At 37.9% G+C, this 17,443-nt stretch overlaps 1 protein-coding gene across 1 annotated transcript in view; it reads left to right on the forward strand.

Moving 5' to 3' along the window:
• The first annotated feature begins 492 nt into the window (after window positions 1–492).
• LOC139120366 (adhesion G protein-coupled receptor L4-like) overlaps window positions 493–17,443 on the forward strand; it is a 53,756-nt gene continuing 36,805 nt past the window's right edge. The window contains exon 1 of the mRNA XM_070684714.1: window positions 493–708. Coding sequence (XP_070540815.1) covers window positions 649–708 — 60 coding nt within the window. The 5' untranslated portion in view covers window positions 493–648. The remainder of the gene's footprint in view (window positions 709–17,443) is intronic.

Raw genomic sequence — 17,443 nt, forward strand, 5'->3', positions numbered from 1 at the left:
GCTCGACCATGTTACCATGGGCAACGGGCCGTAGATAGGTAAGGTTTCGCAGGCCCAACATAGTCCCCGGATGCCCCTATTTGTTCAATATATCAAACAGTGGTCCGGATCGCAGTTAGTAATAAAATACGCTAAGCTGACGTCAGCGGTGACTTTAATGATCAGACAACAGATAGACAGTTGCGGTGTCAGAAAATTATACTTTTCGCATCCAGAATGTCAATCACAAAGTATTACGACCAGAAATGTCAGATGATGAAAATAATAAAACAGATATTGTCAAACAAAAATAGAAGCAGACCACGTAATTATCGAGTAAGTGAAATGAATTTTCACTGAAATGAAAATAAATCGAATCAAATTAATAGATCTGTCACAAGATACATGTCTAAACACTACGTCAAACGGGGGACTCATCTCGCAAAGGTACGCACACATTGGATATTTCTCCATCCCCCGGTTTCTCATACACTATGGAGAGGCCCTGCAATGCGGATAATACAAACCTTGCGTCGTATATTAAGAGAAGTGACTCGATGTTTACTCATGCTCTGCATTGTCTTCGGTTAATGTAAGAGTGTATACACAACCAGATTCTACTGCGGTGCAGGACGAGATCACACACAACCAGTTTCTATAACGTCAGCGATGAGAAACCAGTGGAGTATATACATGCACTGGAGATCCTACTGCTTTTCTTTCGTCGCGGTGAGTAAAATGTCGACTTCATAACTTTGCGTTGTCTTTTACCATAGATTATCACGTGCCCTCCACATCGTGTCCGATTGACAGCTCAGATGCGGAGCTTGCCCGTCAAGAATTAGTACGGATGGGTTGCCCGAGTGAGTTTTGTATACCAGTCAGGCTTTCGCATCGACTACAGCAGTTGAACACGGGAATTCCAGTGGTCAAAGAAACGCGTAAATGTACTTCACTTTTGCGAAATGGCGTAGTTTCAATCTTTTATACTAAACTCATCTTGTTGCAAAGTGACAACTTTCGTATTGGCGATTTTAATCCTCGAATTACAGATTTTCAATAATTCCCATTTATGATGTATCCTCAATATGATGTATCCTCAATATCCCCATCTACAGTTGGTGGTCGTTCAATAGTGGCAACTATTTTAAAATCTCTCTCTGAGAGAGAGAGAGAGAGAGAGAGAGAGAGAGAGAGAGAGAGAGAGAGACAGACAGACAGAGGAGAGAGAGAGAGAGAGAGAGAGAAGAGAGAGAGGGGGGGGGAGAGAGAGAGAGAGAGAGAGAGAGAGAGAGAGAGAGAGAGAGAGAGAGAGAGAGAGAGAGAGACAGACAGACAGACAGTGAATATGTTAAATAAGATTTTATGTTATGAATTGCAAGCTGTTATCCAAATGTTGATGTAATGTTTATATGGCAGCAGCGTGGAAGCATAGTCGATTCCTGTTTGTTATCAGCCTTCGAAAGTCTTTAGTACCCATTTATCAATGCAAAGTTTCCGAGATATTTCTCCGTGTGCGGTGTATACGATTATTTAATCAAGCTCTCTTGATCGATTCATGCAAGACCCTTCGATGTAAATCTAAGCAAGCATTCCAAACTGAGCTTCCGTATTCGATAGCAGGCATTAAAACTAAGTAAGGAGCGTTTGTTCCTGACAAGCTGTCTATACCTAAAAGTATTTTCGATGACTATATACTCAGCAACATATAACACTCAAGCTTAATGCAATATCTGTGTTTATGGCTCCGTCGCCTGGACACGGCCAGGGTTTTATGCGTTTTTGAGTCGAAATTTAAACAAAACTTGATCACTGGCACAACCTTTGTCGCAGGTAGCAAAATAAAATCCCCTGAACGTTTCATCAGAATCATGCTTGCCGCATTGCTGATCAATCGCACTCGGAAGGGGCACTGATCTCCCGCTTTATTCATCGCCGAAGAATCTTGACTGCGAAACCGGAAAAACTCTCGGTTGAATGATGTTCATAAATAGACGTGGTGATAAATTTTATCACGCAGCATATCGTGTCGTTTTGTATACAAAAATTGACACCGTTACAATGAGGGCATGAGTGTATCTGTTTCTGACGCCGACATCTACGTACTCTATAGATTTCAGATAAGTTATCATTATCCATCGATCATTTTATTTGATCATACCTTTTGCATCTTGAAAGTGCAAATTTGTGCGAAGCTTTCTTCTGCTCTAAAGAGGGGAATTCTACGATTAGATTATTTTATAAACGGATGTACCACTAAGAGGACAATATGTAACTGCTCGTTACCTAGGCTACCTGGACAGTCTGTGAAAACCCATTCATTACACAGAGCCTTCGATTGAGAATTCATTTATCAAAAACAACGCAATACAAAGGATGTCTGCCAAGTCAGTACACTATTCTTGGGTCGCAGACATCATGTGTTTTATACCTATACGGCGAAGGATTAACCACGTCAGACATCGACGTCTACCGGATATTCACCTTGACGGGTTCTGAACATGAGCTGTAAAACACGCTTCGCCTAGTTTGTGATTCATTGGCGTCGCTGCAGGCTTACGTGCAATTAACTACCTACTCTTTGCAGAATTGTCGGCACTGCGCACGGATTAACGGTACACAGTTTAAGCTACTTAACGAAGTGTGACTTGGTCCGATGCCTGTGTTTATCCTCTTATTCGTCACCCCTACTTTACATATCTATAGCGAGGACGAAAATTTATTGTTGTGTGAGAAAATTTATCGCCGGTCATTGATCGAATAAAACGTGTCGTGAAAATGCTGTACTGAGTTATTACATGTGACGCTACATGAAAGATTTTTCATTTTGTGTAGAGAGTATGCCTCGACCAAAGCTGCGCGCAGCCGTGTCTGTTTCATATTCGCCCTCGCCTGCACCCTTCTCTCGTACTTTTACTCCCGCAGTGGTTCAAAATTATGAAAAGTCACCCAAAATGTGTATGTGTGCCAACAATTTTATTAGTAGATCGAATATTTTATTCAGTAATGTTTTTTATTCAGTAACTGGAAGAGAAGCTTGCAAAAATGTGGTCAGAGGGAACATACGTATTCTGGGTACAAGGCCTTTCCAACGTGTTGTCACTGGGTGAAAATTTTGACATTATCAATATTATTGTAAATTTAACTGACTCTTGCCATGTAAGTCAATATATATTGGAAAACTAAAGCAAGAAAGGTCATATCTTTTTTGTAGCGTACTTTGTTCAATGTGTCCTCCTTCTCTACATATCCCTAGGGAAATAATGTTCAGTCTGTTAGAGAGAATGTTCGTCCTTTGATCGCACAATGACCAAGTCGATTTTCCTCTAGACTATCTCAGCCATCAACCCTTTGACACCTCTGACAGTACAACGTGACTTAGGCCACAGTCCGTCTAGGGGAACTGTGCTTAGGCTCGTATAAAACGAAGAGAGCGGTAGTCGTCTGTCAATCCTGTGTGAAAATGGCTGCGAAATTTCAGATCTACGTAGGATACTGTATCACCTCTGTTTGTAACAATCAACCCTATTTGTAACAAAACCTAATTTTCAAAAAAACTTGGCCGTATTTGTTGAAATCTTGATGAAATATGCATATTTGTATGTTTGGGGCAATTTTTTGTTACAAACAATTGATTGTTACAAATAGGGTTGATTGTTACAAATAAGGTTGATACGTCACCCCTATTTGTAACAATTAACCCAATTTGTAGCAAAAGCAGTTTCAGAAAAAATGAGTTTCGACAAGGAAAAAAAAGAAAAAAAAAAAAAAAAAAGAAAAAAAAAAAAAAGAAAATTGCCCCCAAACATGAGGAATATGCATATTTCATCAAGATTTCAACAAATACGGCCAAGTTTTTTTTGAAAATTAGGTTTTGTTACAAATAGGGTTGATTGTTACAAATAGGGGTGATGCAGGATACTGTCAACTATGCCATTAGAATATTTCATACAAGTGCTTTCCTCCCACCTATAGATTTAACACTTTTCACGGAATTGTAACAATTCGCCACGCTAAATTTGTGCCACAACATATATAACGGCATTCATTTTGACTGTGACTGTCCCACCTACAAGTTACATCTTATGTATTTATGATTGCGTATCGTTAGAGGGCTCACTTTGCACTTCGTTGATAAATATTTATCACTGGAAAGTTGAGAGATACATGTCTATCCTTAAAGTAAAATCTCAATGATGTAGACTTTTATATGGCAAGCACATGATAAAGAGCCACCAGAAAGGCACCAGTGGTGTCATTAAAAATTCTTACATCGTTACATTCTAAAATGTTCCAAGTTCATAAACGATAATAAGAAGTTGTCTTTATTATGGGGATAGCGACTGCAAGTACTGAGAACAGACAACTAAAAGTACATAATGGGGAGGGCCATTGTTTGGAAAACCTGTTTATTAAGGCTTATGATTGACAAAAGATAACACAGAACATTTTTATGAACGTACTATTATTCGTTGGTGCAATACCTGTTTGCACTGTTTTTGCGGTTTTCCTGTCGTTGACATCACATGCATTCTTTGCTGATGTTTGTTGTTCTAACCATAGACAGATGAGGAATTTCTATCGTCTATGTTCTAACTGACTACTTCCAGTTCCCAATCGCTGATTCTCGCATAAATGCGAGTTATTTGCTTTCCTTTGAAGTTGTGTTCATTTATTCAGTTTCTTCAGAGATACAAGCTGATGAAACCTACCCCTTCAGGATAATGAGAAACCTGTGCTAGAGATAAGGCAATATGTATCCCATTCTTTCCAAATTTAGAGCATTCCGTCTATATAAGCTTGAACGGAGAGTTGTTCCGGAGCTTGGTCGTTAAGACTATCGAACCCGTTCGCATCTTAGTTTCATATTCAGCATATGGTTACACCGGACATTTCAATTTCACAATTTTCCGGGCATTTGAGAACCAGATTAAAAAGCGATTGTTTCCGGTTGATTGCATCTAGATTGAAAAATAAGCGCAGTGAGCGTCCAATGTACCGCACTTTCAATAAATATGGCGCTGTTAATACTTTAGATTTATGTATGCTTTTTTAAAAATTTTCCGGATTAGTGACATTCTATAATTTCAAGTAATTTACGATAGTTTCACTCATATGCATCATTCTTGTAGGTTTTTTAGTTCTAGATATTCAGACCACCGCGCCCCATATACGTCATAATACATTCACAGCGAATGTCACAGAATAGTTTTGGACAATAGACTGCAAAAATTGTTATGAAATCCTGAAATCCAACGAGCTGTAAAATTGATACCTGCTTTGTAGATCGCTGGATTCAGTATGTCGTTATCGTTTATTTTCTCTATTTCATTCCTCAATATAAACAAAAATCTCAGATCCGATTCTACACAAGTTCATTGTGTCAAAAGTGTCTTTACCACGCAAGCCAACAATGCGTCAGCTTTACGCTGAGTCCACGGAGTCGCAGCGATATCACGAGTGCTCTAACAAAAGACTTTCACAAGAATGGACCACTTTTAGAGCTCGATCAACGCGACGTCGTGCGGTTGCTGTTATTTTAACGAAATGTCATTTCGTGTGCCATGTGTTGCACAGTTGTCGAAATGCCATTTCGGCAATGAATGACAAATGGAACGAGCTGAACCTCTTTCGGAGACGAATATTTTTTTGAGAAAGTTATTTTCATAAAGTAGTGCCTCAAAGGTAGGTGTTCGGCAGAATTTCTTTTCCAGCCAACTGCGTCACTCTGTAACCCTTTGTCATACCCACCGTGCGACCAGAATCTGGCTCATTCCGCCAGTTACATCCTCGGCGGGATGTGTGTCATCTTGTATAATTTGAAAATAAAGTAGATGTTGAAATTACCAGTACGCTCGATAGAATACTGCGTTTAAATCCACTTTTCTTTGATAACACGTCACATCATTTAGAGTGTAAAATTAGCGGTTCGGTTCTTTTCAGGCGTAGCACAGTGACAGTTCAGGAACTGTCTTCCGCTATAATTCTGCACCATGAGTGTGACTGAGTTGCATGTTTTTTTTTCTGTGAACAGGATAAGACCAAGATGTGAACATCATGTGCGATTTTTCATTCCAACGTCGGAATTGGCAAAGTTTGACTAATCTCGATTGATTATCAAGGGAACAGAGAATTGAAATTCAAAATGTAATAAATTTACCAAGCTGATTTGGGAGGTCGCTGCAAACAAGTTGTAGTATAATCTAAAGTAATATGACGACGCAAATACGGCGCCTTGTGGATAATAAATTTCTGTTTCATTTGTTGGTCATAGTTGTCTTCTACTCATACATAGGCCTATATACCAATGCTTGACCTTTGCACTCTGTGTTCTACGTTGATACATTTTATTGCTAAATTCGCTGCTCTGAGTACAGCTCACACCGAAAAATGCATGCAAATGGATTTCATACAAGACAAATTCGTTTTCTCGAACACGGTTCTCGGCTCTCCAAAAACAGGTAACTTTAAAATATTACGCTCTGCTGTTTTGAAGCAGTCGCATGCCAGTATTTGATAAACGATTTCTCGGAATCGAAATAATTTTAACACATGATACGCTGTTAAGCAATATGATAGAGCAACGTGGCTTGTTTTCCTACTGAATTGAATCAATGCTGGTTTAAGCTTTGCTGCACGTGTAATCATATTAATTCTAAGTATTGTATTCTGTTGTAGCTAATTTAGGTAGAAGGCGCCTCGGGACAGATATTCGGACTCTCAAATCTTCTTTTCTGATCTACCACTTGTAGGTGTTCATTTTAAAGCTCTTTGTGTAAGAAAACTTTTCGCCGCCTTAGTTTTTCGAAAATCGAAAATTTATTTTTCTCCATAGAGTTAACACAGTGATGGCGGCCATTTTGAATTTCAAATATCGGTAAATCTTGAGTAATTTGTTTCTCTAATTCCAAAATTTGCACGGTGACCCCCGGTTTTTATTCTTGATTTTGAAAGAGAAAGATTGAAATGTTCTTTGAGGAAAGTTTGAGCAAAATTTTAGGGCTTTCACTTTCGAGGCGCATACTACCTTAATATGGAGATTTCACACAGAATATAATTCATTATTCATGTATGGATCAAATCTGCATATATCCATATATGGTAAAAGAGGCGCGTCATCCATATTCACTCATGGAATATCAGTGACACTATAACAGTTTTCGCTGAGCACAGTTATTGCCTGTCCCTGGAAAAATCAAACATGTGACTTTAATAACAAAAGGTAGCCGAATTCCTTTTGAGTGCATCAAAGCCTTTGCTCTTTTTTTATGTTTCATCTTTAATTGGCTGGATTTTATCTAAATTCGCATGTGTAGATAGGTTTGTCGTTTCTTTCATCCCAACTCTGACATTTAATCAGCTGTGTGTTTATTTTGTTACTGCTGCATTGGCGTAGATGCATACGGTATGTTTGATGATGGAATAATTTTGTTCTCAGCTAGATCGTGACGGGACACCTCTTTCTTTAAAAGATTTTGACCACTGCCAGCTCAATCTTACTAGCTTTTCTCAGGATATTTGCCGTGTCTTTTCGGCGATTATTTTATCAACTGCACGAGAAAATGACGTAACGAAGCGTGCGCCTTACGACGTTCCACAAATGGAATCAAGTAAAGACACCATGTGCATTACATTGTGTCACTCTAGTGTGTCCATCTAACGACTCAATGATTTATATTTTCTTTGCTTCCGTAAACGTTGCCATGGTGAGCCGGCAATTTTTGATGACGAAGAAACTAAGAGTCAAGAAATAAAAAAAGTCTAGACCTGACTTTACCTACTGAGATGTTTCCAAATCTCATTTTTACGAGAAATACTTTTTTTTTACTTTTATGTAATGTTGTCTGTGGACGATATAATTTCACAGAGGTAATCTTGATTATCGCCCGTCCATGCCGTCGTTATAGATTAGCAGGCTTAAGAATAGGGCATCGGTAGAACCTTTTATCTTCTTCGTCAGATGGTGAAGACGAATAATGGCGTTCATAAACGATTAAATAGGGTATGTCTCCGGGCCTACACCGCCGGGTTCCGTTTCCATGGTTGCAAGAATTACGACAAATTTGATGTTTTCGGAATGAGCCGAGTACTAGCATTGGAAACGAGCACACCAATGCACGACAGTGATATCATCAAATCCTGTAACACGGTTTCGAAAAGTCAAATATCTCATCGAAGTGAACAGGGTTGCTTCAGTTAATAAGTAACCTAAAACTGAACAAATTTTAACGTTTTTGTCTCGTAAATTTGAGTGCTGGTAAATTATTGTCGCCATGAGGTGTCTGTATCTGTAGGGTATCAACAGAAGGCCACTTGTTATACTGCGATAAAAGATCAGTACAATACTGTCATGTATAGTTGATATCTTTAATCTGTCAAAACGAAGCTTTTATGGTCAAACAAGACAATACGTGATCTCGTTGTTCATCGAATGAGTTCCCGTCGCTCTGAGATTAAAATTCGTTTCTAATCAAGAATTTTCCTAGCCGTCGGCCGGCATGAAATATTGTGTCTACGAAATCTCGACTATCTTTCGATGTGTGCATTTCCGGAACACAGCTGTGGCTTAAGGAGTACATGCAATAATGAAATTTCTTTCTGATTCACGATCGAATTTAAAGGATTCAAGTCTGTAAACCCCTTGTGTATATATCCCAATTTAAACAGCACCTAATCCCGTAGCATGCATTCATCTCGTCATTTTCAAACATTGTACCTAATTTTGTTTCCAAGATTACAACTGCCCTTGACTGTCTGGACATGTCTCTCCATTCATATAGTAAATCTCCCTTTTTTGACGAGTTGAAAAGAAAGGTCTTTATAGATTGTACCGAAGTGGTTCAATCCATCATATTGTGCATATCCTTGGTAACCTACAGCTGGGTATCGTTTTCCTTGCCTCTTTCACAGTACTATTAATCTTCCTGTTTCAAGTGGACATTTCCCCCGGTGCTCCGAAACTGGATAAAATTATTGTCACTTCATGGGACAAGACTGTCCAGAGCTTTTGAAATCTAAAATTAGGTGTAGGAAGTCATCACTCAAGAGACACATCAAATGTTTGAGCACTGAAAGATTCGACTGTGAGTTCGACCATGATGTAAGATCAAAGATTCATTTAATTTCGAACTTTTGAAAATACTCATATAAAGTACAAAGATTAAAGGGATCACTATCAAACTTATAGTCGACAAAAGACTACAGGTGTAAATAAATGCGGTATGATCATACATACTTGCAAGAGAAACATGAAACTCATCTAATGCCAATGCTTCAAAGCAAACCACTGTAAAGAGATCTAATCTACCGCGTTTCCTTGATGCAACCATGGTTTACAGGTTCACATATCCTTTGATTTTGTCTTTGAAACTTGTCACGCTTTACCTCGACATTGATGCTCTCTCGCGGAGCAGCCAATACACTCGAAGTTTTTATTAACTTCATCATATGATGCCTCTTTATTTTCCAACACACTGTATCCCTGGGAAAACATTAACAGGAAATGTTTTACAAGGATAATATGATAGTGTAGCTTATATTTTCCCACATATCTGCCACTTCAGACAATCGATGCACCGAAAAGAAAGGCATGGTCATCTAATAAGTTATTATCCAGGGGATAAAATATTTGTGCAGTGATAAATAGCCTTTGCGTAAATTTGCGAGTTTTAGCTTTAACAAAACATATCGTTCGCCTTAAGGCTGCTTGTAAAAAATAACCCCTTTTGATGATGTGTACATAAAGTAATTGGTTTTCGCTGACGGAATTGTGAAATCGGGTATAGGGACATGTCTACCGATTAATATGAATTCGTATATTGCTTTTGGAACATCATTACTGAAGAGAGACAATGACCTTTTTGCATTGAGACATTTTAAAATTCAGAAACTGCCATACATGCTGGTACAGATATTCAGCGCAGTGCGACACCTTTGGAAGGACAAACTCTTGATTTTATCTTACCCAGACAGAAATGAGCTAGAGATACCGATAACTGTTGTACCTGCAAATGCTATAACCGCAAATATCTCCCTAGAGAGCATTAATTCACAAAAGACTGAAAAAGAATGACTAGTGAAAGTCATAAAGGGTCACCATAAATTCGCTTGTTTCGTTTAACGTTTGCTTAAATGTGTTCGTGATCTGCGAATTTTGACAAGTCTTTCGATTCCTTGATCTAATTCAACTGTCACGTATTGCTCACCCCTTTACAACTATTCGGTACACTACTTTTAATAAAGCATGAATAGACATTGCCTTCGCGATTCATTTATATCTCTATGTTTGCCGTCATACACTGATAGTAAGTTTTGAATGTGCAAACAGTTAACAAAAGACTTTGGTCGAGACGGTAAGTAAAAAGAAACCGCTCGAAACGACCTGTCTTTGCTATTTTTATCCCAAATTACTTCATTTCAGTGATCGTAAGATGGTTCACCATTAGATAAAGGCGAACGCATAGCTGAATGCGATCCGCTGCTAGTTCCGAGGATAGCTCCCCGACACTCCCACCTCCATCGCGCTCACCGCGCTCACGTATTTTCTCGTGAATAGTCACAAATAGCTGAGAAATTACTTAAATCATGAACTTGGACCAAGTGTAAGTCAGTGCAAGCTGTCTTCGAATTCTCTAGAACGACACCAGCATTTTATTCTCACATTAAACACATAATAAGTATGGAATAGTAAACTACCATAAATATATTAGAAATATGCGTTTATTGCGACGTGTTCCAAAATATAGAGTATTTGTGCGGTATTACCACTGAAAAACCAAAGCCAAAATAAAAAAAAAAATAAAAACAAAACAAACAAAAAACAAACAAAAAGTAGTTTTACTGACAAATTTTACTCGAGCGGTGCTGGCAAAGTGAACACCTTGAAAGTCTGAATGGCACGGTACAAGAAGGATTTTCTTCATCAGTATCGTTTTACATCCAATCATAATCCTTTAAAGGTAAATGCTTTCTTAAGATTTTATCTAAGAATAGACTGAACAACCTGATAAAGCTTCCGAAAAAACCCAAAGGACTAGCAACATGTAACAAGTTAATTTCTTCAAGTTTCAAAAATGCGATAACCAATGATTTAGGACCGCGATTTTAACACTTGAGAAAACGAAACATACCATGACGTTGGACCGGCCACATCCCTTGAGTGGACCGTAAACGATGTTTATATGAACGATAATGTACGGAGTAAGTGTAGTGAAGTTGCGGGCATACTCACTTCGAGAAAAGTCATTGCATCACGTGTATTTGTACATGACAAAATTAAATTTCAAGCGACATTTCAGATTTTAATTTTAAAATTCCAATAAAAAGCAAATAACCGTACATGAAGCGATGACGTCATGAATATTTCGCACTATTTGACGTGTGAGGGAAATAACCATTGGAATGGACATCCCATAATGACTTTAATGAGGTAGTTTGTCAAAAAAAACTAGCAGAACGACTTTGTTTGATGTTTTGCAATTTGAAATGATATCCCTCTTATTTCGTCGTCAGCTGGTGACGTCGTGACGTTTTGATGTTTACATATCAAACATCTTTTAAATACACATCGGACATGAAAACACGAGGACGTTTGTACAATTATGTATTACGTTTCATTCATGTTTTTTTGTAACGTTGCTAAACAGTTCAAACCGTTCACTGTACTGAGTTAATGCTCCCGTTCGAGCGCCGATAATATACTCTGATTACTTATCTAAGTATGCTGTGATCTCCCACGCCGAACCGTGAAATTTTTACATGGCAGCTTGCTTTGAAACCATATTAAACAAAGCTTTATAACACTGCGGACAATCTACGAGTAATGAAGGCGTACTTATTGCATGCGAATCCATTCGTGCCGGAGTATAATATCTGTGCACTTTTCACGATTCACTCATTTTCACAGAAGATATTGATGTAGGCAATTGATACGCAGGAGATATATGTTCGACGAGTGGAGAAAAGTACATTACTGTGATGAAGAAATATATATGTATATGCATATGTATATTTTCTTTAAGAAAAACATGAAACTTTTCTGCATGAAAAACGCTATCGCTATGATTGTTATCGGCGGACGTTCTGATGCTTATACCGTGTGATACCAACATAAAGATGATATCATCATGTGATTACATTCTATCGTAAGCTTACAATAAACTCTCTCAGACTAAGGGAAAAAAGAGTTTTTTTTCTCGCGATATGTCAACTTCAACGTTGTATGATGGTTTGCAACTCATAATAAACATAAATTTGACCGGAAAAACAAACATCGAAATTCAGCTCACAAATCTGAAAAACGCAGAGTAATTTTTCATCCTCTAACTTGATGAAATGTCTTTCTGTATGGGTAGAGCACAGAAACCCGACATATAACTTATATCCTGGGCGGTCTCTTTCTATTTATCAATCATAGAAGACACCTTAAGTTGAGATACATTATATTAATACACTAGAGAAGATTTAGCCCTGTATTATACTGAAAAGAATTAAAGTCGTGTAACGACCATGCGTTCTGATTATCATATCAACTATCTTTCCCGGATTTCCTTGCCATGTACATTGCAGCCAAAATGAAACAAAAATAACTATTTTTTTTTCTGATTAAAATACGGAGTTAATCACAGCGAATCCATCTCACAAAAAGTAATATGCTTGTTTCCACACGGCAGATCATATGCGCACACTCAAAGGCAGATTACATCACCCGGTTGCTTCTTTTATTTGACTGATGCGTTGAAGCGGGAGCCTGCATGGGTGAATTAGTCTGATTGGTCCATGTATATCCAATCAGAACAGTGCATCTTCAGCTCGATGGTTCCTGTAAACATAGAGAAAGATAGATAGTCTATGTTACTCTGTGCTGTAAAGTACCAGCGTAAGGTGTCAAGTCATATGTAGCCAGATTGTGAAAAAGTTGCCCGCTGATCTAGTTTACTGTTCGCTTTATTAAGTGTCGAGAAACTATTGCATAATGATGTTTTCGTGAAGTTGCGCGAGTTCGAATTATCAGATATCCTCTGTCACTCCCAGTTAAAATCAAGTGTAGAGATGGCGGCGTTTCCGCCTGTGCTTGTTCGTTGCCGTTCTTTGTAGCTTCTATAGTCGAGTCGCCTTGCTATAGTTTATTACATCACCACTGCCATAAGGGATCGCGTTCAAATCTCGCGCTTTGCAAAAGCCAATCAAACCTTCCGATAGGTCGGCTGCTGTGCCCGAAGCATGAGACGGAGACGCAATCTGCTATGGCGTTGGTCCAGACGTAGTGGGGCCACTGGCAGATAACGAGAACGGCACAGAACCAGCAAAGGTGAAAATGTCGCCACCTGTACGTCTAATTTTTATCCGATCGGGTCACTCCGTCTGTTTCTGTGGATGTTTTGTACTTCAAGTCGCCGGCGACATAGTTAATACAACTGTTTAGATATACAGTGGATCTAGTTACTACATACAGACAAAAATGGATCTATTTGTAATCGAAAAAACCTACCCTTTGAATCGAAAAGCACATGAGTCTGTGTCCCCTGATGCAATTTATACGATCCATTTCTATCGTTACACTGTTTCGGTATTTAATTTCATGGTCGGTTGCCATCGATTTGAACAAATGGACAAGTCACTGTTTTTGCGCAACTTTGATGCGCTTAAAATTGTTGCAACAGACGGTACCGACAGATGCAAAATGTCTACAAATTGGCCCATTGAGAGTTAACTGTATCTTTGCCAATCGGTTCCAAAATAATATTGAGTTTACGCGCTTTCCATAGAGAGAAACTGGCAACAATGAAAATGGCAAGATGGCGATACGTGTACGACTAATTTGAACCGTAAAGGGAAATGTAAGCTCAAGCTCTTTATTAACGCAAAGTTTCTTCTAGATATACTGCTGTTAAATATGGACATAATGGAGACTAAAACTTGATGTAGAAATGCAAAATTTTATTACTATTCACCGTTTACAAAGCTGATATTCTTTGCATTCCAAATCATGACAAATACGACTAACAGACAATATGTTGTATAGAAAGAGAATGTTAATTGAGTTAATGGCGGACAAAAGCAGAAAATATCTTATTTTGCAAATATCATTTGTTCCCCTTTTGAGTTCATATTTTAAGACAACATTGCCTACTGCCTAACTTTTATGAATAGAAATCAAAGGAGGCACACAAACATACAACTCGAACACTAAATTCTGATGATGAGAACGGATGAATGCATTTTCAAAATAATCTCGTTTTTAAATTTCCTTCGATGTACACGCTTTAATAAACGAGTTCCATGTCGTATGGTTTGATGTCTGGCGGAGCAGTCCATTTTCTGCTGAGCAGTGTTTAATTACTCTCGTCGAGAGAATGAAAGTCTTTCATCACTGTCGATATCTATAGAATGAGAACAACTGTGCATTCGATCGTGAGCAAAGACTACAGATATTGTGGTGTTAATGTCATACGCAAATAACTATCTTCATAACGTAGACAACCACTTCAATTGGGATCATACGTCACTAGTCTTCAATGCCATGGTGAGCAGTCTTTGCTTCGGAAACTTTAAGATAGTTTCGGAATACATGAGAGATACAGAACTCTATGGATTTGGGACATGCCATTATTTAGATGACCTTTTGTGACGTTTCATGTCGCAGGCGTTTTATTAATATTTCAAACTTGCTGGACTTTCAATTGTCAGTAAAGTATAATGGTCATTTGCAATTTGGTGTCATTTTGTTGCGTGTGATGTTATCAGTACATAAAATCACTTTGTTTTACGGAGATGCTCACTCTCATACCGAGAAATGAACCGTGTGTAGGCTAGGATCGTGTTGGGAAGCGTCGATCAGTGGTAATTTCTTGTTCAAAATAGTCTGGAATTAAGTTTATAGGCTTGTTTACCACTGTGGCAGTTGTTTCCTCGCGATTGTCTTGGACCATCACGAGAAAGAAGTAACATGTTTTGCTCTCACAAGAAGCACACTGCATATAAGCAGTAATTTGTACTCGTCAGATTTTCACATGCTTTGCAGCGTTTGACAAGAAATTACGTTTCGTCTATTGTGTCGTGTCGGTCGGACGTGACTCCCCTGAGGTAAATAATGGAAGACAGGCTGACAAATAGCATTACCACAGTATATTGAATGGAAAATAGCAAACTGCCTTCCCTGATGCACACACCGTCGATTTAATGTAAACCTAGATATTTTCTTCAAATCAATTTCATAAAATTATATTTTTTTTTCACTCAGGGACGTGATTTGCCATCTGTCATACCACGTGAGCATCGGGAAAACGTATACAACTATTTGCTTGAGCCTAGTAAATTAGTGTATCTTTGAACATATTTTCTTTCTGAAACAAATCCTTGGAAAAAATGAATCCATAGATCATAGCTTACTACGCGACACAAGCCGATTAAAAAGGTTTAATGGTTGTATTATTACGTCAGTGGCACTTGTAATTATTGTAGCGACCCTAGTTACGTATATCATCCGAATCTCCTGGGAAATAAATCTCTGACAATGAAAACATAATTTATCTTCAAAATAATCCCACAAATAATAAAATCTATTCAGTTTAGTACAAATTATCACAACCGGGAGTTTCATCGGTAAACAATAATACCAGCTAACCGACAGGAAATAATTGCATGTTGTCCTATGTGCATCTTACAAAATAATAAGACAACTTCAAGAAGTGCACGGGAGGATAAAATGTCACTGAAAGTTGTGCGACATTCCGAATATTAACAAGGGCACAGTTTAGTGTTTTACAATCATTTATTGTCTACCAACATGGTCTACGTGTTTACTTGTTGTCTTTACTGGTAGGAGCAGCCGTTTTCGTCTTTTCCTGCCAATTATTTCACTTCTATGGCCTCAATCAACTATCAAGCATTTGCCTAGCTGGAAAATAATAACTAATGAGGAACACTGCTGACACACAATATACTGTTATATACAATATATATATATATATATATATATATATATATATATATACATATATATATATACACGTATATATATATATATATATATATATATATATATATATATATATATATATATATATATATATATATATATATATATATATATATATATATATACTGTTATATCATACCAGTTTGTTGATGGCGAAAACAAGGTGATCTGATTGGTCGGGACGTGAAGATAACCGTGGCATGTTCGCGATAAGGCACGGTTGGAACACGCTTAATTAGATAAAATTCTTTTTTTTTTATTCCACGCCAGAATATCAACATCCAGTTATGATATAATAATAGTAATAAACCACCTTAGCAACGGGACGCCAGTCGATTTTGACCAGTTTACGACACATATACGCGAGCCTCGCTATCGCTCGTGAATATGTGTCGTGAACTGGTCTATATCTCGTGTTCTGCCCGTAGCTGGGTGTGGTTTATTGCTTAAATACTGTATTCTTTAATAATCGTACAGGCCAGTTTATGAGAGGGGACGATCTTTGGGAAAAGATGGAGGCCTATATCATTTGTAACATATAACCATAAACATCATGCCCATCTCTGGCACCAGAGATCGAGATCGTTGATATACATCTTGCAAAGTGTATAGGCAGGTAAATGGCAAGGACCTGTCATATACAAAAATACACACACCTTTCTCACGACAAACAACATGATCAGTGATGGTTTGGTTTGTCTAAAGGAGATAAAAACTCGATAATGATCTTTGTCAAGTTGAATGCGAAAACACATTGAAATTTGTGATTGGCAGGAAATGAATAATCAAGTGTTACGGAAGGATAAATAGCTTCTAACTCGGTGTAATTCCAATTTTGATGAGATACGAGTGATGAATATCAACGTTTTGTTGAATGTTACGACCGATGAATGTTTACTGTGTATTTCCCTTTATTTGTCACAGGTGACGAACTTTCTACGTGTCCACCTCATGGCATTGTAAACTTTCGCCATATGTTTTTTTTCACCTTTTACAATCATGAACTGCAATGTAGTAGGTTTTGTTGTTACAGTCTTGTTTTTTAGTTGACAGTGCCACTGCGGTTGTTGTCAAGAAAATAAATCCAATGTTATGCTGAAAAACAAAATATTTTACCTGTTTGCCTTGTCACGTTTTGCAAGGAGTAATTATTGTGAATATAAAATCAATCTTACTACGCAACGACATTCACGAAATCACATCTCCAAAGTCACTTTCGTACACGTAAATATTGATATTTTAAGAGGAGCTCAATTTTCATGATCTAAAATCAGTTGTCGTTTTCAATACGATCAGCTGTCATAGAATTTGTCTAATCAAAGATAGATAAACGACTACTTCCTCACTGGCATGACGAAAAGAGGACACACTCGTCTTTCCGTGTACAACAGGAAATACGATAGCAATCCCCTGAACTTCATTTTTCCACCGATCACTGTTGGGAATAGAGCTGGTCCAGACGTCTGAACGACCTACATGTACACA

Source organism: Ptychodera flava, chromosome 20 (genome assembly GCF_041260155.1).
Source record: "Ptychodera flava strain L36383 chromosome 20, AS_Pfla_20210202, whole genome shotgun sequence".
Classification (NCBI taxonomy): Eukaryota; Metazoa; Hemichordata; class Enteropneusta; family Ptychoderidae; genus Ptychodera; species Ptychodera flava.